Here is a 23,823-nt window from a genome sequence, read left to right as displayed (position 1 = left end):
TTGAGCCATACCAGCCAGGGCTGTGGTTACCATTTTTGATGTTCTTCATTCCTTTGCATAGATCCAATTTTCCATAGTACCATTTCCTTTTGCCTGAAGTACTTACTTGAACATTTCTTATAGTTAAGGTCAGCGGGTGATGAATTTTTTTTTTGCTTTTCTGAAATGATTTTGAAATGAAACTGAAAATTATTTTGTTTTTATTTTTGAAAGGAATTTTTGCTGGGTATAGAGTTCTAGGTTAACAGATTTTTTTTGTTCAGTACTTTAAAGATGTTGTATTAAAGTCTGTCTTCTGGCTTGCGTTGTTTTCAGTAAGAAGTCTGCCTACATACTATCTTTATATAACCTCTTTGCAGAACTTCGTACATCCTCTGTATATAATATGCCTTTTTGTTCTGATTCGTTTAAAACTTTTCTTTTTTATCACTAGTTTTAAGCAGTTCGAGTATATTGTGCCTTAGCATAATTTTCATCATGTTCCTGTGCTTGGGGTTCATTTAGTTTTTTGGATATTTGGGTTTACATTTTTCATCAGATTTGGAATTTTTTTGGCCATTAATTTTTTCCATCTTTTCCTCTCTCTCCTATACTTTGGGAACTCCAACTACATGTATATTGGATTGCTTGAAATTGTTTCACTGATGCTCTATTAATTTTGGGGTGTGTGTGTATGTGTATCTTTTTTCTCTCTGTCATTTTGGATAGTTTTTATTTCTATGTGTTTAAGTTCACTAGTCTTCTGCATTGTCTAATCTGCTATTAATCCCATCCAGTGTATTTTTCATTTCAGACCTTGTAGTTTTCATCCGAGAAGTTTGATTTGGGTCTTTTTTTTTTTTTATAACTGCCATGTCTTTGCTTCATGTACACAAAATTTCCTCTTTGTGTATGTGATAATAGCTGTTAATAAATGATAATTGTTTTACTGTTCTTTAATATTAATTCTGCCATTTTTGGGTCAGTTTTAATTCATTGTTTTTTCTCCTTGTATGGTCATACTTCCCTACTTCTTTGCATGCTTGGTAATTTTTCATAGGATGCTGGAAACTGAGTTTTGGGTGCTACATATTTTTTTTAATTCCTGTAAATATTCCTGAGTTTTGTTCTGGGATGCAGCTAAGTTACTTGGAAATATTTTTATCTTTCAGAGGCTAGCTTTTAAGCTTTGTTATGTGGGATGAGAGCAATGTTCAATCTAGAGCTAATTTCACCCCATTTATGATGGAAAACCATTTTGAGTGTTTCATGGTGCTCCTGACTCATGAGGTTTTCTGTTCTAGTTGTTAGGAACAAGAACTGCTTCTGGTCCTGTGTGAGCTGTGATGATGTATCCTCTAATTATTTTGGAAGGTTCTTTTCCAGCCTTTGGAACTAGTGTAACACATTATCCCAAAACTTAATGAATTAAGTCAACAAAAACTTATCTCTCAGTTTCTGTGGGCCAGACATTTGAGCATGGCTTAGCTGGGTGCTTTGGCTCAAGTTCTCTCATGAGGTTGCAGCTGTCTGCCAGGCTTGTGGTCTCATCTGAAACCTCAGCTGGGAGGAAGCCACTTCCAAGCTCACTTATATTGCTATTAGTCCCTCACCTCATGAATGTCTCTATAGAGCTGTTTTATGACATGGCAGCTTGCTTCCCTAGGAGTAAGAGAGCAACACAGAATGTGCCCCAGGCAGAAGCTACAATCTTTTAAACCTAATCCTAAGTGACATCCCATCACTTTTGCTGTATTCTGTTCTTTAGAATCAAGCCCAAGCCACACTTAATGGGAGGATGTTACCATTGTGCAAAAACCAGGGCCGTGGTGAGGCTCACTGAGGGCTATCTTAGAGGCTGCCTACCTCTGCTGGTTTCCTAACATGATACACATGCTGTGCAGTACTCAGCTGAGATTGAAGGTGTACCTTGGAAGACCAGAGTTCTCTCTTCTGCAGCCCTCTCCTCCCTGGTACGCTGCTCTGCGAACTCTAGCTGTGAACTCCAGCATAATTGAGACTCTCTGGAGTCTCAGTTGTGTCTCATCAATTCAGAGAGAGCACTTGGGTTTCCCTTCCCTGTACCATATCCCAGAAAATCTCCAGTCAGTAAGCTGGGGCAATAGTAAGGCTCACACCCTTTGTTTTCTACCTTTCAAGACTGTGGCCAATGTCTTGAAAATCATTTTTTTATACATTTAGCCTGATATTTTAGTAGTTTCAGGAGGAAGAGTAAATCTAGTCTATGTTAGTCCTTTTGGTTGGAATCAGAAGTCTAGATCTATGTTTCTTAATAGCTGAACTTCATTCTATTGTATGGATATACCATAATTAATTAATCAAATCACCTTTTACAGATATATTGGGTTATTTCCAAATTTTCACTTTTACCCTACTATGTTGAATTTCCTGATGTGTTTACCTTTGCATACTTGTGCAAGGAAACATATTGGATAAATTCTTAGAACATTGAATCAAATCATTGATCCAGTGTGTACTGGCTATGCACATTTAAAATATTGGTAGATATTGCCAGTATGCCTTCTAAAGAGGTTATACTCAGGCCTTTTTATATGTGCTCTGTTAATCCAGGCCCTTCTCCTCTGTAGTTTGGACTTATTTCTATTACCATTAACTTTAACATTTGATTCTGATACTTGGAGACCTACTTTTAAAATCATCATTGAGGTTTTTCATACAATAAAATGCACATATCTAAAATGTGTAGTTCAGTTAATTTTGAGAAACATATCAGAATCAAGTTATAGGGTCCATCACCCCAAAGAGTTTCCTTGTGCCCCTTGCCAGTTAATTCCTACCCTTCACCCCTGGTTCTAGGCAGCCAGCAATCTGCTTTCTGTCCATATAGGTAGCATTTGTCTTTCCTAGGGTTTTATGTAAATGGAATCATACTGTATGTACTGTTATGCATCTGGCTCCTTTCACTCAGAGTAGTGTTTTTGAGTAGTTGGTTCACTCCTTTTTATTTCTGAGTAGTATTCTCTTGAAGAACTTTCCCCCCCGCCCCCTCAGGGCAAGGAAGCTGAGCCACCTAGTTGCCATCAGGTTTGCCTGCAGTACCTATTAGACTTTGGTGAATTCCTCAAGTTCTTGAGATACCCAAAATGTCTTGAGCTTCCTTCCTTGCTTGGAGAACTTCTTAATAACTCTCTTGAAGGGCCTATTATGTGCTGGACACTGTGCTAGGTGCATAGCACATACTTTTATCTGTGATTCTTCCAATTATCTTATGAGGGTTCCAAGAGATTATGCGACTTGTTCAAGGTTCTATGGCTGGTTGTCCATTTATCGTTTATTGCTACCCCTACCCCCAATCCCAGTTTGAAAGCCCAGATAAATGTAATCTGATAAAAGACATGAGCTTTGAGTCAGTCAGATAGACTGAGTTCAGATCCAAGCTTCAGCCTTTTCCTGGGTGACTTAACCTCTCTGCTTCTCATTTTACCTCTTAAATGAGGCCAGTGACATTTGTCTGGATGCAGTGGCTATAAAGGCTCTAGCTCAGGGCCTTACACAGAGGGACAATACATGGACCACAGTCTTGGGTTGTTGTTCCCCTTTCTATTTTTCTTAATTTCACTATGCACCAGACTAGCCAGGCAGGTGACTGTGATATACCTCCAACCTCCACCACCACACCCTCATCTGTGCAGAGACCCCAAATGTGCTTTCCTGTGCTTTCTCTAACAGAACCTTCTCCTGTGAAGAGATTTAAGGAATTCCAGATCAAATCATATCCTGTGCAGGATTTTAGCCCTCTGAAACTTCTGCGTCTCCAGAAAGCCTGGGAGCAAAAGGGGACCAGCTTCAGTAGGAAGATTAATACCCTAGGAAACAGTCTCCCAAAGACCTTGGGCCCAAAGGTCAAGTAAGTTCAGTTCTTGGCACATAGAGGGGTCCAGATTCTGGTTGAAAAGGACAATATAACTTACAGGGCAGAATGCCAGGGATGTTGGGGAGGGGGCAGAGATAGCAGGTGCAGCTCAACCCCAAAGGTTGAGGGGTGTGGGGAAAGCAGCCTGTGTGGTGCTGGGTTTGATGTCCAGGAGCTGCATTTTCTGCCTTCTCTGCCTCTAACTTTCAGGGCCACTTTAGGTGGTCAGCTGCTTCCTTTCTCAAGGAATCGATTTGAGGAAGAAGGGGCAGGACAGGTCTTAAAGCTCTGACACTCTGTCTGTGTGTTGCTGGGCCTTGAGCCTGTTCAGAACATTCTAACCATCCAAGGGAGGCAGTAGATAAGAGAGTGGGCTTAGTAGTCAGTTCAGCCCAGGTTCACATCCTGGCTTGGCCACTTATTGTAGCTCTGTGTACCTGGGCAAGGAACTTGACCTCTGTAAGCCTTAGTTTCCTCATCTGTAGATAATAGTGTCTAAGGCTCGGGGTTGTTGCAAGCCAGCAATTAAGTGGATAATGATAACTATATCTAACACTTATGGGCTGGGCTACTCTACCTGTTACTAGCTTATCTAATTTAATCCTCACAAAAACCCTATGAGGTAAGTGTAAGTACTACTATTATCACTCCTGTTTTTCAGGTGAGAAAACCAAGGTACAGAGAGATTAAGTTCCAGGTCACATATGTAGAAAGTGGCAGAGCCAGGATTTAAGCCCAAGTAGCTTATTAGTGCTCAGTCTTGTTGTGTGGTACGATTGTCATGATGGGAACAAGGTGATACACAATGAGGGCTGCACTTTTGCCTCAGCCCAGGGGAGCTGAGGAGCAGGAAAGGACACTTGGTGGCACTGGCCTGCAGGCACTCAACGCTAGGCCCAGAACAGCATAATAGCCTCCTCCCCACCATTAAATATGGAATAAAAATGTCACAGTGATACTGCTAATCGCACCAATGTCACAATCTCCATATTGCCATAGTGCCACTGTCCTCGAGTCTTTTGCCTATGAACATTCCTGCGTGCTCTCCGTAATAAGCATTCCATGGCTTCTGGGTTTTTTCCTCGGATGGATACTCTTTCTAAGGGATCTGGTGTTTGAAATCCCAATCCTAGTTCTTCTCAAGGTAGAGATAGAACATGCCCAGTTTCTCTGCTATAAATTAATAAGGGAAAAGAGACAGATTGGGCCCAGAAGTGAAAAATAAAGGACATGCTGGGCATGTGCCACTTGGGTACAAGTCCTGGGTGGGGGGTGGGAGTAGTGAAAATGGAAGCTTGCTTTATTTATGTGTTGGGTGAGTTCAGCTATATTTTTAGCTGATGAATCCTCTATTTCCTGCCCCTAACCCAAAGAGCATAGCTGCCTCTTCCTTCTACCTAGCTTGAGACCAAAGAAAGCACAACAGGATTGCCTGCACTAAATTAACCCCAACATGAACAAAGTACGGTCTCCAGGCTGCCCAGGGAAACCTGTCGTAAACAAACAAAGCCATCTCTTCTCTGCCTTCCCGCCAAGGAAAAGAGCCTCAACTTCTGTTGTGTCCCTGAAGGCACAGAGCTTACTCTTCATCAAACAGTCCATTCCATTTTCAGACAGCTCTGACATAGAAATTCCTTCCTCGTGTTGGACTTCTCGCCCAGCAGGCCTGGTTCAGCTGCATGAGGTCGTCAGCCCCTTCTTGCACATAATAAATAGCCTTTAGGTGGTTAAGGGGTCCTACCTTCTCTTCCAAGTCTCCCCTCTATTAAAGTTCTCTAATGTTTGACGCAATCTCTCCCAGGGCTTGATTTTGAGTTTTCTCACTTCTGGGAGAGGGGAAGGAAGATCTCCATGTGCAGTAGAGTTGGAGCTGATTATCCATGGCCTCATTAACTGGCTGTGTTACAAATGAGTTCTTTGTAACAAGTTGTCTAATTTCAGATCCAGGCATCCTCATCAGCTGGAGTGTCCCATGATCAATACCAAGCATGGTGATATCCCGAAGGAGGCTTCAGTGGGGGCCTACGTCAAGCTCCACACTGTAGAGGAAGGAGAAATCATAGTAAGTGTACAGAGAGCCTTGTTCACGATATAGTGTGTAACATGATGGGCTGGGAGTGTTAAGAGAGTAAAGGCTTAAAAACATCCTGCTCTATATGTGACGATATTAAGGAACATTATTGATTTTTTTAGATACGATAATTTAAAAGTTACCATATTATGCTTATGGTGTTTTCTTTTAAGAGTTCTTATATTTAGGAGATACATGTCAAACTATTTACAAATAAAATATCACATCTGGGACTGGCTCTAAAATAACTTAAGAATGAGGCAAGGGTGTCCCCTCTCACCACTCCCATTCAGCATTGTACTGGACATCCTAGCCACTGCATTAAGACAAGAAAGGAAATAAAACATACACAGACTGGGAAGGGAGAAATAAAGCTGTCTTTGTTTGCAGGTGACATGCTTGTCTATGTAGACAGTTTCAAAGAACAGAAACAAAGAAAGAACCCCAAAAACTCCTGAAGCTAGTAAATGATTATAGCAAAGTTGCAGGTATAAGGATAGGAGGGAGGAAAGGGGGAGAGAGAGAAGGAGAGAGAGAAAAAACATAGATGTGAGAGAAATATCGACCAGGCTGGGGATCGGACCTGCAACCCAGGTGTGTCCCTTGACCAGGAATCGAACCTGTGACCCTCAGTGGCTGGGCCAGTGCTCTAACCACTGAGCAACACCAGCCAGGGGTAACCTCTTCCTTTTATTCAGTAAAATTCTGCCTCCTGCAACTTTAACTCGCTCCCCGCCCACCCCCCCTTGCCCATCCACCAAGAACAAACCAGAAGGAATCCTCTTCCTTGCCATGTGATGGCCCCTAGGCATTTAAAGAATGCTGTTTTGTTTTTCATTCAGCACGTATGGGGCCAGGCACAGTGCCAGTGCCCTGCTACTTATTTTTTTATTCAGGCAAAACACCCGCCTTCCTTCAGCTAGTCTTCATGTGATGTGGTTTCCAGCCTTCCCTCAGTCCACTTCAGTGTAGTCGGTCAGTTTCCGGTGAGGGGCTCTGGACTGAACACAGGCCGCCTGGGCCCATGACTGCAGCCTGGCACATGGCAAGGTGGAGGAGCTGGGGGTGCTTGGCACCCGGGCAGAATGGAGGCACCAGAGGGCAGGGAAGGCATTGCCCCACTTGTAGATGGTGAGAGGAGCGCAAGGCTGTGTAAGATGGCACAAGAACAACAGGATGTATTCTGTAGGGGCCTGCAGTGCAGGAAGAGGGGCCTTGGACTTGATTCTCTAGGAAGACCTGGCAGTCTTTGGGTGGGGCTTAGAGCAAGGACCTGACTGCTTCGTTCACCACACAGAGCCCAGTGCATAGAAGGCTCCCCTCAATATTTGTTAATGGGACCCTTTTTTATGAAAATGCTTGTGGATGTCTCATGATGTGCCTTTGGTAAGACCCTGCTTTCCCGGCTTTCAAGGCCCTGGCTTCATTTGTGGGGGAATGAATGGTAGCAGTTGTCACTGTGTTCACCTACCAGGACACAGGAGATCACACCTCCTCATCCTTGGGAGCAGGAGGTGGAGCTAGGCTGGACCTGGAAAAAGCAGAGCTTGGGTCCCTGAGTAGAACCAGGCTTTGCACCAGGAGGCGTTAGGGGAACCAGCTTCTCCAGGGAGCAGGCAGGCCGAGGCCTCGAGATGGTCAAGACGGGCAGCCCAGCGCAGGAAGAAGAAGACACACCGCTGGGGAGGCATCTTACTCTCATTTCGCTTGTAGTGGGCCTTGGGGAAGTCACTGTATTTCACTGAATCTGTGTCCTTACCAAAAAAGGAGATTCACCTGGGCAAGTTGCCAGCTGTAACATTCTGTGTTCTGCTTGAATATTCATTCAGCAGATATTTCTTGAGCATCTGCCATGCTCTAAGCACGGCACAAGGTCCCAGTGTCGGAGATCTAGTCTGGAATAGACAATATACACATAAATTAACAAACACATAGAAAGTTGCAAATTACTGTTAGGAACAGAATAGAAAGCTGGGTTGGTGGGGTAGGGTGGGCTTCTTAAACAGGATGGTCAAGGAGGCTGCTCTGAGGAGGTGATACTTAAGCTGAGACCTGAATGAAGAAAAGAGCAAGCTGTGGATGACCTGAGGGAAGAATGTTCCAGATAAAGTAACAGCAAGTTCAGAGTCTGAGGTGGGAGAGAGCTTGGCATGTTGAGGGGGTTGGAAGGGACAGCAGCATGGCTAAAACAGAGTAAACAAGGTGGGGACAATGTGAAGCCAGGCAGAGAGCCCAGCAAGCCCAGGCCTTGGTGGCCACACAGTTTTATTCTATTCGGGTGCTTTGGGAAGCTATTTGAAGGGTCTAGGCAGAGAAGGGGGCTGACGCCCAGCGAGAGCATTGGGGGTGGACTGGGGGTGTGTAGGAGTGCCAGAAGACAGTGCTGCCCCTGGCGAGGCCCGGAACAGGTCACCGGGTTAAAATGCTTGCTTCACTTTCTGTTCTTAGGCAGGGTACTTAACCTCTTTGCACCTGAGTTTCCTCATAGCGTAGTGGTTGAAAGCATGGGCTCTGAGGACAGACCACCTGGGTTCCAGTCTGAGCTCTGGACAAGTTTCTGAACCTCAGCAGCATCGTCTATAAAAGAAGGATAACAGTAGAAGTCACCTCGCGGGGCTGCTGCGGGGGCTGCATGAGTTAATATACACGAGGTTACAGGAGGGGCTGGAATTTAGTGACTGCTCAGTGAACCTAGCTGGTGGCATCATCATGATGTCACCACCATCGTCATTGTTGTTATGATTGTTTATTACAAGGTGTATGACCTTTGGCAAGTAAGTTTCCTTTTCTGAGCCTCATTTTCCATGTTTGAGGATGATAATCCCTATCTCCTAGGGTGGTAGTGAGGATTAAATTTATATACCTATATCTATCTATATCATCTATATCTATGTCTACATCACCTATATCTAGATCTATATCTATAATCTATATCTATATTTACCATATAGTAGGAGCTGGCTGAAGGGCAGCCATTCTGGTTTCTGTGCAAGGTCTGGCACTATAGAAGGGTCTTCATGCCACTGTACTGAGCACAATTGATATGGAGGTGCATCGTGTCTCCCAGAACATCCTTACACACACCATCTTGTTTGGACCTTCAACAGTTTCCTAAGAAAGATAACCTATTTCCATTCCAGTCTTACCAAGGAGAGACAAGGCCAGGGCTTAGAGCACCGAAGAGTTTGTGGATGGTCATACTTCAAGGTCTAGAACCCAAATGGTGGTGGTGGTGGGGTGCTCTCCCAAATCCCACTTCGCATCTTTCAGATTCAGAATCCTTCAGAGACTTGTGAGCAGGTATTTTCACCTCTGTTTCACAGATGAGCAAACAGTGGCTCAGGGAGATATACTTGCCCAAAGTCACATAACATGTAAACAATTAGATCTTCCTTCTGAAGCCAGAATTATTCCCAATCCCTGGTGGCCTTAGAGCAGACTTCTTAGTTTATGGCCCCTTTTCTTCTTCAGCCCAAGACAGCAGGCTCCCCTCCTTGCCTGAGTCTTAATAGCTGAGAGGCTGAGGGGTGAGCATTGGATTGACAGTTCAGCAACAAGGGCTTTGTCCTGACTCAGGGTGTCTCCTTAAAAGGGGGTTGCACGCTCTGTAAAACAAGCAGGTATGCCTGTTGACCTCCATCTCCCTTCCCTATATAACCAAATTCGAATCCATGCCAGGGAACCAAAAGAGCCCATAAGTTACAGAGAGGAGGTCAGTGGCCTCCAAAGTCTATGCGAGATGGAAGAAGAACTGAGGCTTAGTGGGGACATGCATTTGTGAGCAAACACCTGCAGAAAAGGATTGGGGGGGATATGGCTGCGAAAGGGAAGATCTAGAAGAGGAGCCTAACTGTTTGATTTTTGTCATAGTCCCAAGGAAGAGAAAATGGGCTGGCTTGGCACAAGGAAGAGTTGAGGTTGGATATTGGGGGGAACCCATAAAGTGCCATCCCTGGAGAGTGACTGTGTGAGTGTGATACTGGGAGATAGCTTGCTGCCTGCAGGTAGGACATGGGCAAAGTGCCTTGAGGGCCTTTCTCATTTGAGGAGCTGGAGGTTCTTTGTCATTTAGCAAAAGGAGCCCTGGACTTCTCGCCATCATTTACGAATGACCCTGATGGAATCACTTCCTGTTTGGCACCTCGTTTTCCCATCTGGAACATCCGCGGGAGGAGTGGATGGTCTCTGAGGTCAACTTTCTGGGCTTTTTCCCTCCAGGGACTTCACCAGACCCTCCTCCCAGACAACCAACAAGACACACGGCCCTTCGTCCTCGCAAGCCTGGGAACTGAGTTGATAACGGTGAGGAAAGACAAATTTTGTGAACTGATGGACAGCGAGGCAACAGAGAAGTTGTCCAGGTTCAAGATCGGGTACCCCAGGTCAGTGCTGGATATGTGTATACACCCCGCCAGATCATATGAGCATATCTTCACCTGTTACTTTAGTAAGAGAAAGAGAAAAGATGATAATACCTGATGCTGACAAGGGTGGGACAAAACTGGTAGCTGTGCCTACACTCTAAATTGGCTCAGTCCTTTGGATAATAATTTTAGCATTATGTGTCAGGTGCCATAAAACTGTTCCCACTTTTGGAAGCAATGGTCCTTCTGTGAATTCATCTTCATTTACCCAAGTTCTGGGAAAAGCTGCACGCATCAGGATGTTCATAGCAGTCATATTCATAATAGAAAACTGCCCCCACCCCCCCACGTGTTATTCTAAGGGAATAGTTTAAAAAACTGTGGCCCATTCCCATGATAGAATATAACCGTCTCATTAAAATTATAGGTTTAATGGCTCTAATAGCACAAGGGTAAAATGGATGATATAGTGGTAATAAAAAGGACAGGGTACAAAATTATGTGTATAGTATGACTATCTCTTTGTAAAACACAAGAGAAAAATCTAGAAGGAAATAAGCATGATAATTGCTGTGGTATGGCCAAATTTGTAATTGTCATTCTCTCTGGAAGATGGGACTGAGGGACTTCCTAGTTACAGTTATAGTGGTACCTCGGTTTTCGAATGTCTCCGTTGAAGCATTTCAGTTTACGAACACCGTAAACCTGGAAGTAAATGTTTCGGTTTTCGAACATGCCTCGGAAGTTGGACATGCCACACGGCTTCCACTGAGGGCAGGATCCTGAGGCCTAGCTGTCGGCGGTTCGTCCCTCAGTTTTCGAACGTTTCAGAACTCCAATGGTCTTCGGAGCGGATGACATTCGAAAACCGAGGCACCACTATACATATTCCGCTCATGTTTGTTTTTGCTGTGAGCATGTGTTGCTTTTATAATGTTATACCCAGGTTACGTGAGATTAATTTACACAGAGACCAAATTGAGTGTTTGGAGATTTATTTAGCCACCAGCGGTGGCTTACGAGCGGGTTCATGCCCTAAACAAACTCACAGCCCCAAACAGTCTTTGCAGGGAGAATATAAAGGCAGAAAAGACAAACTATATTCCATTTGGTTAAGGCAGAGCAGTTCGGTCAAGGGGACACAGGTGGTGGAACTAGCGAAGCAGTATACAGAAGCTAAGATAAACTTTAATTAACTTTCTACAGTTATCTATCCTCTGGAATTTTGTGGGCTGCACTCCTCTACACAGTGCCAGGAAAGGAGAAGAGGTCATTGCTTCTACATAATAAATTTTGTTGCTCTTGTTTATCTTAAAGTAGCGGTTGTAAGGGTAGAAGGTGGGGTGCTGTACTTCAATAATGAGAGGAGAAGATATACTTGGTAAAAGCTGTGCTGAGGTAGTGACATCTAAGTGGATTTCCCCCGCTATTCTCCACGTTTTCCTGCAGTGATGATATATTATTTTCGTAATTTAAAAAGATAAATACCTATTTTGAAAGATTCAGTAAAAAATTATTTTTTACTTTTTCCTAGTTTTCAAATTCTCCAGAGTGAATACTTTTGTAATGTAAAAAAAAAATCCTTTATTTTTTTATGTAAAAATTAATCTATGGCCCACACCAGGTCACAAAACTGTTTTGTTTTCATACTCTGTTACTAAATAGTATTTGAGGTATTTTCTTTAAGAATATATATGTAATATAAATAACATGTTAATTTTTATATCCATGTATTGCTATACTAATATATTGCATACATTATAAACATAAAAAATAGATCTGTAAAGACAATAAGACGAAGATAAATATAAATGAAGTCCTGCTGTTTTCTTCACATACCCCTACTGTTTCATCTTACCACCCTGGGTGACATGTCCCCACTGCCACTTTGGGACCCCCAGCCTAGACTCCTGCAAGTCTTACCACTGGTAACACTGCCTCAGTCTCCTCCTCACCAGGCCCTTTCTGCATACTGTGCTCTTGCTAAAACCCAAATCTGGCCATATTACACTCCCGCTTAAAACCTTTAAGTGGTATCTCACTGCCTATAGTTACAGTGCAGACTCAATGCGACATAAATGGCTGTTCATAGTCTGGTTCCTCAGCTCCCCTGCAGCACCTCCTGCCACCTCTCACCCACTACAGCAACCCAAGCAGATTGCCTCCTGGACCCTCCACATGTTCGCCTTTGCCACTGTAGGCCTTTCTGCCTGAAATGCTGTTCCCCCACCAGTCCTGTCCCTCTTTTTCTAATAAATTCTTGCTCACTCTTTAAGATCCATCTCCTCCAGACAGCCTTTCCTGATTGGCCCCTGGTTGGGGTTAGTACTCCTTTCTGTATACTCATCGTGCTCCCTCCGTGGCTCTATGATTGACCATACACATTGTATTATAGCTGTTGGCAGTGGTGTAGTTTGTATAGTTGTTTCCGAGCCACTTGATTAATTGCTTCATGAAGGCAGGGATTGGGCTTTATCTGTCTTTCATCTCTAGCACCTGTTCAGTACCTGGTAGGTGCTCAATAAATGTTGAATGGATGGGAAATACTCATTGGGGAAAACTAGAAAATGCTGGACTTTTTTTTTATTTTTATTTTTTTGTTAATTCTTACTTGAGGATATTTTTTCCATTGGTCTTTAAAAGACAGTGAAAGGGAGGGGGATAGACAGAGAGAGACACATCGATTGGTCGCCTCCCACACACGCCCCAACCCAGACCAGGGATTGAGCCTGGCACCAAGGTATGTGCCCTTGACTGGGAATCAAACCTGCGACCCTTCAGTCTGCAGGCTGATGCTCTAACGGAGCCAAACCGGCTAGGGCAATGCTGAACATTTTAAAAGGCGAAAACCAAAATTATTTGCATTCCTTCTACAATCTCAATTAGCATTTTGTGTAGTTCTCTTAAGTATTTTTTTTTTTTTTTACTGCATAGATCTATGCCAAATGTGCATTTATCATTCATACGCATAAAGTTTTATAATGGGGATCATGCCAATTATACAATTTTGCACTCTCTCCCCCCCTTTTTTTCTTTGTGATACTGTGATCAGACTTGGTTTTCCTGGCATGTTTGGGAAGCAAGTGTTGTTGTTTTTCTCAAGTGATTCCAATGGTAGAGGAAGAGGAGGTGTGAAGGCAGGCAGATCTGTAGCTAAGCCCCATAAACACATGAAAGGATTTGATATGGGATCTATATGACTTCGGATAAGTCATTTCCCCTTCTCCAGGCTTCAGACTCCAATCTGCAAAACAAGAAAAGTAGACTAGAACAGTGTTTCCTCAGTATGGAACACATTCACAGAAAGTTTTCAAGATGATGTTAGGTGGCACAGGGATTGACATTGCTAGTTTTAATAGCTATGTATTTATTCTAGTGTGAATTAGAAAAATAACATGACTTGCTCACTAAAACCATGATCTGACAGATTTTGTTGCTTAGAACAAGGCCAAATAAATATTTAAGTAAAAGAAACTAAGTAGATTTAACAAAAAATCTTTAGTAAATTAAAAAACAGATAATTGGCCTGGCTCCAGCATGGCTCAGCAGTTGAGCATTGACCTATGGTCCAGGAGATCACGGTTTGATTCCCAGTCAGGGCACATGTCCAGGTTGTGGGCTTGATCCCCAGCAGGGGGCGTGCAGGAGGCAGCCAATCAATGGTGTTCCTATCTCTCTCTTCCTCTCCCTTCCTCTCTCTGAAATCAATAAAGGTATTTTTTTTTTTTTTAAAAAAAAGAACAGATAATATGTAGATATGGCCCAAATTGGGGCAGTTTTGTGGGGAAAACATTAGGAAACCGTGGTGGTTCCTTGCAGCTCAAAGATGCCACGATTCTCTGGCTCCCATGTACTACTAATACAGAGAATGGCTGTTTAGAGCCACCTACCCAAGGAATGATTTAAGGAGCTTTGGCTCCTCACATAATGCCGGGTCCATGACGGGTATCAGTTAATGCCTATTGAATTGAAATTCAGAAAAGACTTACATAGACTCGAGGGTGGCAGATGTTGGGGCTGCCCAGTCAGCACTTTGCTGCAATCATCTATAATTAATGCTGACAGACTGAATTCTGGCTCACTCATTAACTGTCGAACTCATGGTTTTCTAGGCTGCTAAAGCAGGCAGAAATCATATCCATTATCTAGCTCAAATCCTCCATGTTATAACAGGACCGTGAGGCCCAGGAAAGGGGCTGTGACATCCTGCAGGTCACATGGTCACTGGCCGACACACCTGCCCTGTGAATGCTTACAGGCTAGATAAACTGAAACCTCTTTTTCTGCAAAACACAGGGAGTGCCATGTAGAATATAATCACAAGAAAGAAGGGAAATCTCCAAGAGCAAAAGGAAGAGGAACCTAAGAGCCGAAGCACAGAGCGAGATCTAGTGTTGGGATTGCCCAGCGAAGATGGGGGTTAAGGGGATCATGGGTGGAAGTTGTACAGCCTGCAGGAACAGATGAAACTTTCCGTTCAGGTGAGGAAGAGATTAGAACTAAAAAGCCTGCACAGAGCTGAGGCCTTAAAAGAGCTACCGTGTTTAGTGAAAAACGAGACTGGAAATGGGTATGACCATCAGCATCAGGAGGTAACATGGAATCTTGTTACAGATTCCTCTAAGAATCTGTAATCACCTGTTTGCCCCTCAGGGTTTGGTGAGTCCCTTAGCCTCTTTGGCCTTTTCCATGTTTGTGAATTGGGGTGGTTATGAGGATTAAATTAATGAACAAATGTGAAGTGCTTGGTAAGTCAGAGTTAGTGTTATTTATTATGTAAGACATTGGAAGTTAATGGAAATTTTTAAGTGGTGTGCTGCTGAATGTTTAACAACAAACTCTCGGATGTGGGAGGTAACGCAGATTTGACGTGTTTGCCAGTTTCTGTGGTGTACACTCCCCCCACCATGCCCAATCTCGAGCTACCAACCTGATGTCATTGAACATGGAGTTGAGAAGAGATGCACACAATTAGCTCTCACAAGCTGGTGGGAGCTGACTTGGATACACCACTGAGACCAATAGGATTAGCTTGTAGCCCACTCTGACCTCTGGATTTTTTATTAACTTGCTCTCCGTGGATCAAAGTGGACTCTATTCTGGTCTAATAATGTAGCCAGAAGAATGTGCTAATCTGTTTGTGATTTATTAGGCTTGCCTCCTTAGGTGAGAGTACAGGTGAGTCAATGGAAATTGAACTTGCCCTTCCCTTGCTGTGATCTCAGGAGGAAATAAGCCAATGAGCGCTGAGTCCATGCCACCCTCCTCCACTTTCCCTACCCTTACATGCTGTGAGGAGGGTAGGGGGCAGAGTAGAGCCAGGACACCAAGGCCAGTCCAAGGCAGCTGTCAGTCTGCTTTCTGTCTTTATAGATATGCCTGTTCTGGATATTTCATGTCAGTGGCATCCTACAATGTGTGGTCTTTTGTGACTTGCTTCTTAGCACAGTATTTTCAAATTTCTCCATGTTGCAGTAGTATCAATACTTCATTCCTTGTTATTGTCACATAACATTCCATATATATATATGGAATGGCATATATATACCATATGTTATTTACCCATTTGTCAGATGATGGACATTGGGTTGTTTTTACCTCTTGGCTATTATGAATAATGCTGCTATGAACATTTTTGTGCAAGTTTTTGTGTAGACATATGTTTCCATTTCTCTTGGGTATCTACCTAGGATTAGACTTGCTGGGTCATAAGTTACTCTGTTTAACCTTTGAGGGACTGCCAGACTGTTTTCCAAAGCAGCTGCACCAGCTTGCATTCCCATCAGTACTGTATTGATGCCCTTGTTCTAACATTTCCACATCCTCATCAACACTTACTGTCTGTCTTTGAATTATAGCCATTCTAGTGGACATAAGTGGTATCTCACTGTGGCTTTGATTTACATTTCCCTGGTGGCTAATGGTCACATATGTAATTTAAAAATTTCAGTAGCTACATTAAAGAAATGGGTGAAATTAATTTTAATAATACATTTTATTGAATTCAGTATTTCTAAAGTATTATCATTTCAACATGTAATCAACATAAAAATATTAGATACTCTACATTCTTTTTTTGTTCTAAGTCTTTGAAATTGGGTGAATGCTTTATACTCACAGCATGTCTCTAATTCAGACTGGCCACACTTCAGGTACTCAGTAGTCACATGCGGCTCACGGGCACTGTGTGAACCAGCACAGGTCTAGGGAAGAGAGTGTGGGAAGAAAGGAGGCAGGCAGAGAGAAGAGCCTGGGAAAAGGCACAGAGGTGGGAAGGAGCACATGGTGTTTAGGGATTGCAAAGTGTGGTGGGCAGCAAGGCTGGAGGAGTAGGGGACAGGGAGGAGCTGGTGTGGGAACCTCAGCATCTGTGCCTTACCTTCAGCGATGACGATATGTGCCAGAAGTTCCTCAGGGAGAACAGCTGGAATATCTTTCGGAAGGACCTGGTGCAGCTGCTGGTGGAGCCTCGCCGACGTCCACCATTCACCCCAATTCGGCACAAGAAGGAAGAGATCTACAACCCCAAGTCTCTGACACTGGATTTGTGTAGCTTCAATAAGAAGACTAAACCTTACTATCCCATTTTTATGGCACCCCAGAAAAATCTACCCCCCTTGAGGGTTGTCCAAGCCATCACAGCACCCCGGTACAAAATCCAGGAACTCCTGCCTCAGTACAAGAATGCAGGGGTCCTTGTTTAGACCCAATAAAGGATGTAGGTTTGACCACTGTGCTTCCTGAATGGCCACCATGGGAGTTGTAGGGCTTGGAGTGGGGGATGCTGGGGGCTCAGCTGTGGGTCTGGACAGATGTTTAGGGGCAGCAACTGGGGCACTGTCTCCCTTGACACTTGTGGGGCTGAGTCAGGAAGCCGGGCGTGGATGGGTTATCACTGGGGATAGTGTCAGGGTGGGAGGGTCTTAGACAAGATGGATGGGAGGCAGAGAGGGGCTCACACTGAAGCGAACAAGACTGGGGTTGCGAATTCAGATGCCTTCCAAGGCCAGACAAGTCATCTAAAGGAGAGCAGCAGCAGGAGTAGGGAGGCACGGAATGGTGGGGACTGGTGCACACATTCCCATCTAGATGGAGCAGCTGCTCCTTAGACCCAGTCAATTGATGCCATGCCAGGAAATAAGTGCAGGCCTGGTACTGCTGGCCTATTTTTCAAGAGATCCAAGAAACCCAATATTTAAGAAGATTCTTACTGGTTTTTAAATGTGAGCAAATAATTCAAATTGTTTTTGAAATACTGTTAAGCAAACAAAACACTTATGTGGGCTGTGTTGGGCCTACAGACTGCTATTTTGCCAGTGCTCATCAAGCACCTCTGTCAGGCTGACGGAACACCAGAGACTGTGTGCGGCATGACTGTGGGGGGAGGTATAAAAAGCCAGAGAGAGGCGGGTGGGCAGCATGGCAGGAGTGGCATCCTGGGTCACGGACGAGCAAGCCGCCCTAGCGAGGGGCAGGCCAGAGGTAGCGAGGCGGTCGGTTGCCCTTAAAGAGGGCTCCTCAGTCCCTCTGGGGATGGGGCCTGACTCCGCAGCCACCTGTCACTGGCCTGGGTTGGCACTACAGACCCAGCGCCCACTCACCTCTTTCCCTTGGGAAATCCCATAGTTTAGCTTTGACAGTGCCTGGGGCCTGGTGGAGGCCAGGACAGCACAAGGACCTTGCCTGGGCCACCAGGAGACAGATGAGCCTTCTCTGACCCTACGCACTTGAACACTCACCTAGCCCACCCCTGGCAAGGAGCGGAGTCAGGGACAGCTGAGTGCGGAGCTGGACATCGGAAGCTCTGGAGAACCTGGCTCTGTTTCCATCTCACTAGACCCCCTTGAGCACCTTGAGTCCTTTACCTGCACCCCAGCTTCCCCAGTGGCAAAATGAGTAAGTTGGACAAGATCAATGGTTTTCATGAATGAGGGGTGAGTATAGTTTGAAAAGCATGTTCAACATTATGCTTTTGTATGTTGAATTTACAAGAAAACTGTTTATGTTGCACAGCAAAGGAGGAGTATGGAATTTTTCTACCAGAAGGCAGTATGGGTGTAAAAGGTAGAGGAACAGTGGATTTAATCACCTCAACTTCCCTGATAACTCCAGATGGTCAAGGAGCCTGAGACATCTGAGGGTATCCTGGAAGGGCTGTCTGTGACCTACAGGGACGGGGTGGCACTGTTTGGGAACCAGGTAAGTTGGAGGGTGTGACTTTATTTGGGACCTCTTTGCGTGTAGGGATGCAAAGATGACTGTGTGGCTGTGGCTCCAAGATGACGGTGTGGACACCTTGTTCATTCATTTGAAATCTACTTATTAAGCACTTGCTCCATAGCAGATTCAAAGCAGGGTCAGAGGCAGTCTCTCTTCCCTCTTATCCTCTAGGCCTGGGGTCAGCAAACCCTTTCTGTAAAAAGCCAAATAATAAATATTTTGGGTTTTGCCAGCCATGCAGTCTCTGTTGTAACTACTCAACTTTGTATGGTGAAAACAGCTTTAGTGTTCCAATAAAACTTTATTTACAAAAGCAGGTGGCAGGCCAGATTTGACCAGTGGGCCATAATTTGCTTACCCCTGCTCCAGGCAATAGCCCTTGAAGGTTCTTGAGCAGATATATGGGTAGAGAAACTTATTGAGCACTTATCCCATGAGAGCCATCTTGCTAAGCATCCGACTGGAATCTGAATAACCTCTGGGCTAAGATCCCAGCTCTGCCACTTAATGGCGGTTGAGGATTAGAAGAGTTGGTACATGTACTGCAAGGTGGAGGATTGTATTCACCAAGATCCCTGGATCCCGCTTCCTGGAAAGTGAGAGAGAAAAAGTTCCAGAACAGGAGGCAGATCATGTTTCCTGGGAGAGTAGTGGGTGACAAAACAGACTAGGACAACCTGGGAGTGAAGGTCCTGTGTAGGGGAGAGAGACTGTGGGGGCTGGGCTTCAGGAAGTCTTGAGGGGAACAGAGGAAGAGCAAAGTTTTTTCTGAAGCCACAACATAACAGAAGGACCAGAGAATGAGAAATGACTAAAGAAGTTTTCAAAAAGCTTTTCTGTACAGTGAGAATGTGTTTCTTCTTTGGCATTTTCTTAAGAAACCAAGTAAGCATTTGAATAGCTCTTACTTAGGTTTTATGCAGTGCTGCCGTTTCTTTGACTTCAGTAATCAAGGAGAGAGTGGGCAGCATGAGGCCTCAGTTATATTTGGGTTACACAGGTACGGTCCCTGGCACATAGTAGGTGCTCAGTACACATTAGATGTTAGCATCTTTTTGGCCGAGATCCATTTGGCCATAGGAGACTCTCTTCCCCTTTCAATGGAATAGGAAACCAGCCTTGGAAGGCTAAGCCTTTATCATCAGTGATAAAGGCCATCCCCAAGAGATTTGGGGTGAGATGGTCCTGGCTGTGATCTTGCCCAACGCCCATACTCTTCACTAAGTGAAATGGTTACCATCAACATTAAGAGTTGCATTGGAGGGAGGGAGCAGAGGCAGGTCACCCAAGCACTGGGTGAGGGCACTGTTACAAGGATGGGTGGAACAGGGTGGGGAGGGCTTGTGGTTCCAGGTTGTGAGCGGCAGAATGAGCAGTGGTTCTCAAGGCTGCTCCCCCTCCCCACACACGCTGAGCAGTAAGGAGCAGGGATCAGAATCAGGTGGGAGGGCAAATTGGGATGTATTTGCTCATTCAGAAGGAGCAAATATGATACCCCTTGGCACAAGTGTTAGCAACAAACTATGTTTCAGTGCTACAGAGGTCTTCGCTGCCCACCTGGGCACAGGTCCAGGGGTCAGGAAGTCCACAGTGACCTGCCATGAGGGAGAAGGGCCCGGGCTCAGGTATCGAGTGCCCAGCATATGCCAGGCATTATGTGAGGTACTCAACAGAGGCCATCACCCTGAAAGTATTCCCTGGCAACTAACTAGGTGGCATTATCTCCATCTGACAGATGAAGAGCCTGAAGCCCAGAGAGGCAAAAGCCTGTCTAAGCCCGCTGGGCAATCAGGTGGAGCACCGTTCCAGGAAATCCATGCGCTTCCTGTCACCCCGGCGCCCTCCTCGACAGTCAGCATTACAGCGTAGGTACCGTTACAGCGAGTTACTCATCTACCCCACATGCACCACCTATTTTCGAAAAAGAAATTCTGCACGTACATCCCAGGAACTGTGCTGGAGAGAAGGGTCACCCTCTGGAGTGACTCTCCATATGTAAATAAGCACAGTCATACTTGGAGAGGCACACCCAGGCCACATGAGCCAAAAATACAGCCCCAGCACTAACAGCTTCCACTGTTGGAGGAAAATGAAAAAACTCACTTGAAAAATAAACATGGGAGATATTGCCAGTATCTGTTATAGCAGGTGTTTAAGATCCCATCCTGGGGTTGGAAGCAAAGCATTCTTTAAATCCTCTATTGCTTTTATCTAGCTCGTGGAAAAATCTCACCTTCCACTTACGGGAAGTCTAAGGGGTGAGATGGATCACTGCAATTCCCAGACGACCACCAGAGGCCATTTCACTGTGACACTTTTCTGGTATTTGGGGATTTAAGGGGTTTAACCACAAGGGTACCGAGTTGCAGAATCTGTAATCACTGGTTCAGAGCCGACAGTGAGGTCTGGTAGTGTCTAGGTGCTGAGGAGCAGCAGAAAGCTGAAACGGGTTTTCCATGGCTGCTGAAGGCTATGGGCTACAGCCCTGGGGAGGGAGCTGGGCGCAGTGGGCAGGTGGCATGTTGGGATATGTGCTGAGTGACTTTCAGCAGGCTCCTTCCCTTCCTGGAGCTTCACTGCTATCATTTGTAAAATTGGAGGGGTCTAGTAGGTGCTCATCAAGCCTCCCCTCAAACCCAGGGCTGTGCAGGGCCCCTGACCCTCTCTTCTCTTGCCCCCACCTATTCCCCTACTTCCAAAGCCTCCCCACCCCCAACAGAAAATCAGAATCAAGAAGAAAATGGAAAAAATATGTTTGGGTGAAATTAACAATAAAAAAAGCAGAGATAGGGGCTGCAAAGGAAAGAGGGTAACTCCTGACATTTGGTTCTGGCACCTTCTTGGGTGTCAGGTTCTCACAGGTAAGACTGTACATAAATTAAAATTTGAGTTGGGCAATTTGAGTTGCTAAGTGAAAATGTAGAAAGGGCAGTACCGGGAGAAGGAATACCTCGAGCAAAGTTGGAATCACCGACCGAAGTGCAAGGTTAACTTAAAGAGCAGCAGAGCTCCCAGGAGTGGAGGAAGGGGTCATCGGGCCTGAGACTTCAGGTACCTCAGGGCCCAAGCATGAGGGCGTGAACACCGTGCCTCTGGAGTGTGCTAGCTTTACAAGCAATGAAGACTTTGTGTAGGTTTTTAAAGGAACATTTATTTTCTAAAAGTTAACGTGCATATAATAGGAAACTGAAAAACACAAGCAGCAAAGAAGAAAGCCACCCACAATCACAAGCAGTTTACAGCCCGACCTGTCCTAAGTCCCCTGTGTATCTACACAGCTAAGCTCCCATTTTTATGTAATTAGGATCTTACGGTTACATATCATGCTTTTTAACACATCATGAATATTTACCATTTCAAAGTCCCCAAGCTGTATGAGTATTTTGATCACCAAGAACTCCCTACTTAATCTGGAAGAAAAGCAAATGTAACCCTGCCTTTCTTGGCAACAGAAAATTCATAAAGGACAAAAATAGCAACAGACCTCTAGATAAAGGTATTGGCAATTTACAGTTAAAATACTGCATTCCCTAAATGTTCATTAAAAATGACAAAGAGCAAGAGTACAAAGTATAATGCTTCCAAGAGAGTTCACTATGATTTATACTTTTAAAATATCAGCAAGGAGGCAAGTTTTGACTGAAGTACATAAGTGTATTCCTCTAGCACAGCCAAGAGATGCATGCACATCAGTGGTCATCAGCGTGAGCAGAGCACATCCACACAGCCCTCCCTCCATCCACACAGCCCTCCCTGCCTCCCTCCTGCCCTCTGCCAGCCTCACAAGTCCTGACCCATTTCTGAGATGGTTCAACAATTTCATGTCAATTACAACCAAAATATATTTACAAGTTGGTTAACCCACTAGGTCTACTTTTTATCACACACTGGCATCTCAGGATATCTAAAAACTCCGATGTTGCAAAATAATGAACCATGTCCACAATAAACACAGGAACTTTACAAAAGTGAGTGTATAGACCTATGGTTATAACCTAAAGCTTTCCTCTAGATATGGAAATAGTAGCAAAGAGCCCTTCCCTTCACCCTTCCTCTCTCCCCCTCCACCACGCCAGTGACTAAATACAGGACACCTGCTCCCGCAGGTGGATTAACACACTCCCAGCAGACAGTCCTTCCAAAAACTAACAAAAGGGCTTTTCTAAAGGGATTATCTTACTACCTCTACTTTTAATATACTTTGGGCACTAAATTGTTTATCCTTGTATTCTTAGCAATATTAACTAAGATGCACATACATAGCAGTGTTAGGCAGCCAGTTTGTCTAAAGACTTGTGGTCACAGAACCTTTCTGTTCTTCCTCCCCTCCCCCTCCCGTGAACAGTCAGCATGCTCACCAAGACATCAAGTTTGACAAATCCACCCCCCAAATACAACCACTCCTATGAATTAACAAAAAATAGTTAAAGGGTGTAACTTAACTCTTTTAACATATGCTGTGCACTTAAAACATCTAGAAAGCCTAGATGTCTGAAATAAGGATTTAAGTTCGAATAAAGTGCACACAGAGGCTACAATCTGAATGTGTCTTCTAAGCAGGAAGGGACATTCCGGTCTAGAACCCTTCCACTTCTCAGTCAACCCAGTGGACAGTGTAATAAGCACCTGTAATGCTCAGAGGGGGTTTTAACAATTTCACTTCCTCACATTTTCAGAACAGTCTTTCCTAGAAATTTAACACACACTGTACACAGTCTGTTTACTAACTATTCCTATCATACACTGGCAACCTCTGTAACATCTAGGAAGACTAGATGCTGTAAATGAGGACGTTTGTCCTTCACATACTCTGTATACACAGTGAAGTAAACCAAACGCACAGGCACACGGGAAGACGGTTAGTCTTGCCTGAACTGGGAACGTTCTGGTGTAAAGCCCTCTGCACTTTCTCCTTCCTCCCTGAACCGGCACAAATATAGTAACTGTACTGCTCAGAGAGGTGGGCTGATCGTTTTGATCACCCACTTCCAAAACACAGTATTTGAAATGAGTATTAACAAAAGGTTATCTACAAAATGTTTTTACTACCTCTACTTTTAACATACTTTGTGCACTTCTAAACATCTAGAAAGACCAGATGTTTCAAATGAGGACTTCATTTGTCCACTATGTACACAGTAGTGTTGAATAAACTGCACACATGTAGCAGTGGTTGTACCTGAAAGTGTCTTCTTACAGGAACATTCTAGTCTGGAAGCCTTCCTTTCTCCCAGTTCCTCCTGTCCTCCATCAACTCAATGGGTTGAGTGGGCACAGGCATCATTGGAGGTGAT

General features: G+C 44.5%; 1 protein-coding gene across 8 annotated transcripts in view; it reads left to right on the top strand.

Moving 5' to 3' along the window:
* Nucleotides 1–17,045, top strand: part of CNBD2 (cyclic nucleotide binding domain containing 2) — a gene marked incomplete at its 5' end in the record, with an annotated part of 53,321 nt that extends 36,276 nt beyond the window's left edge. For 2 of the 8 annotated variants that reach the window (XM_081149397.1, XM_081149395.1), the window contains 4 exons: nt 3,691–3,868; nt 5,816–5,936; nt 10,164–10,327; nt 16,695–17,045. In XM_081149397.1, coding sequence (XP_081005523.1) covers nt 3,691–3,868; nt 5,816–5,936; nt 10,164–10,327; nt 16,695–17,013 — 782 coding nt within the window. In that variant the 3' untranslated portion in view covers nt 17,014–17,045. The remainder of the gene's footprint in view (nt 1–3,690; nt 3,869–5,815; nt 5,937–10,163; nt 10,328–16,694) is intronic. The other 6 variants (XM_081149398.1, XM_081149396.1, XM_081149401.1 and 3 more) reach the window with 4 other exon arrangements.
* Nucleotides 17,046–23,823: the final 6,778 nt, after the last annotated feature.

This window comes from Miniopterus schreibersii (assembly GCF_964146895.1).
Source record: "Miniopterus schreibersii genome assembly, chromosome: 10".
Lineage (NCBI taxonomy): Eukaryota > Metazoa > Chordata > Mammalia > Chiroptera > Miniopteridae > Miniopterus > Miniopterus schreibersii.
The sequence above is the reverse complement of the archived record's forward strand: the minus strand, read 5'-3'. Positions and strand labels throughout refer to the sequence as shown.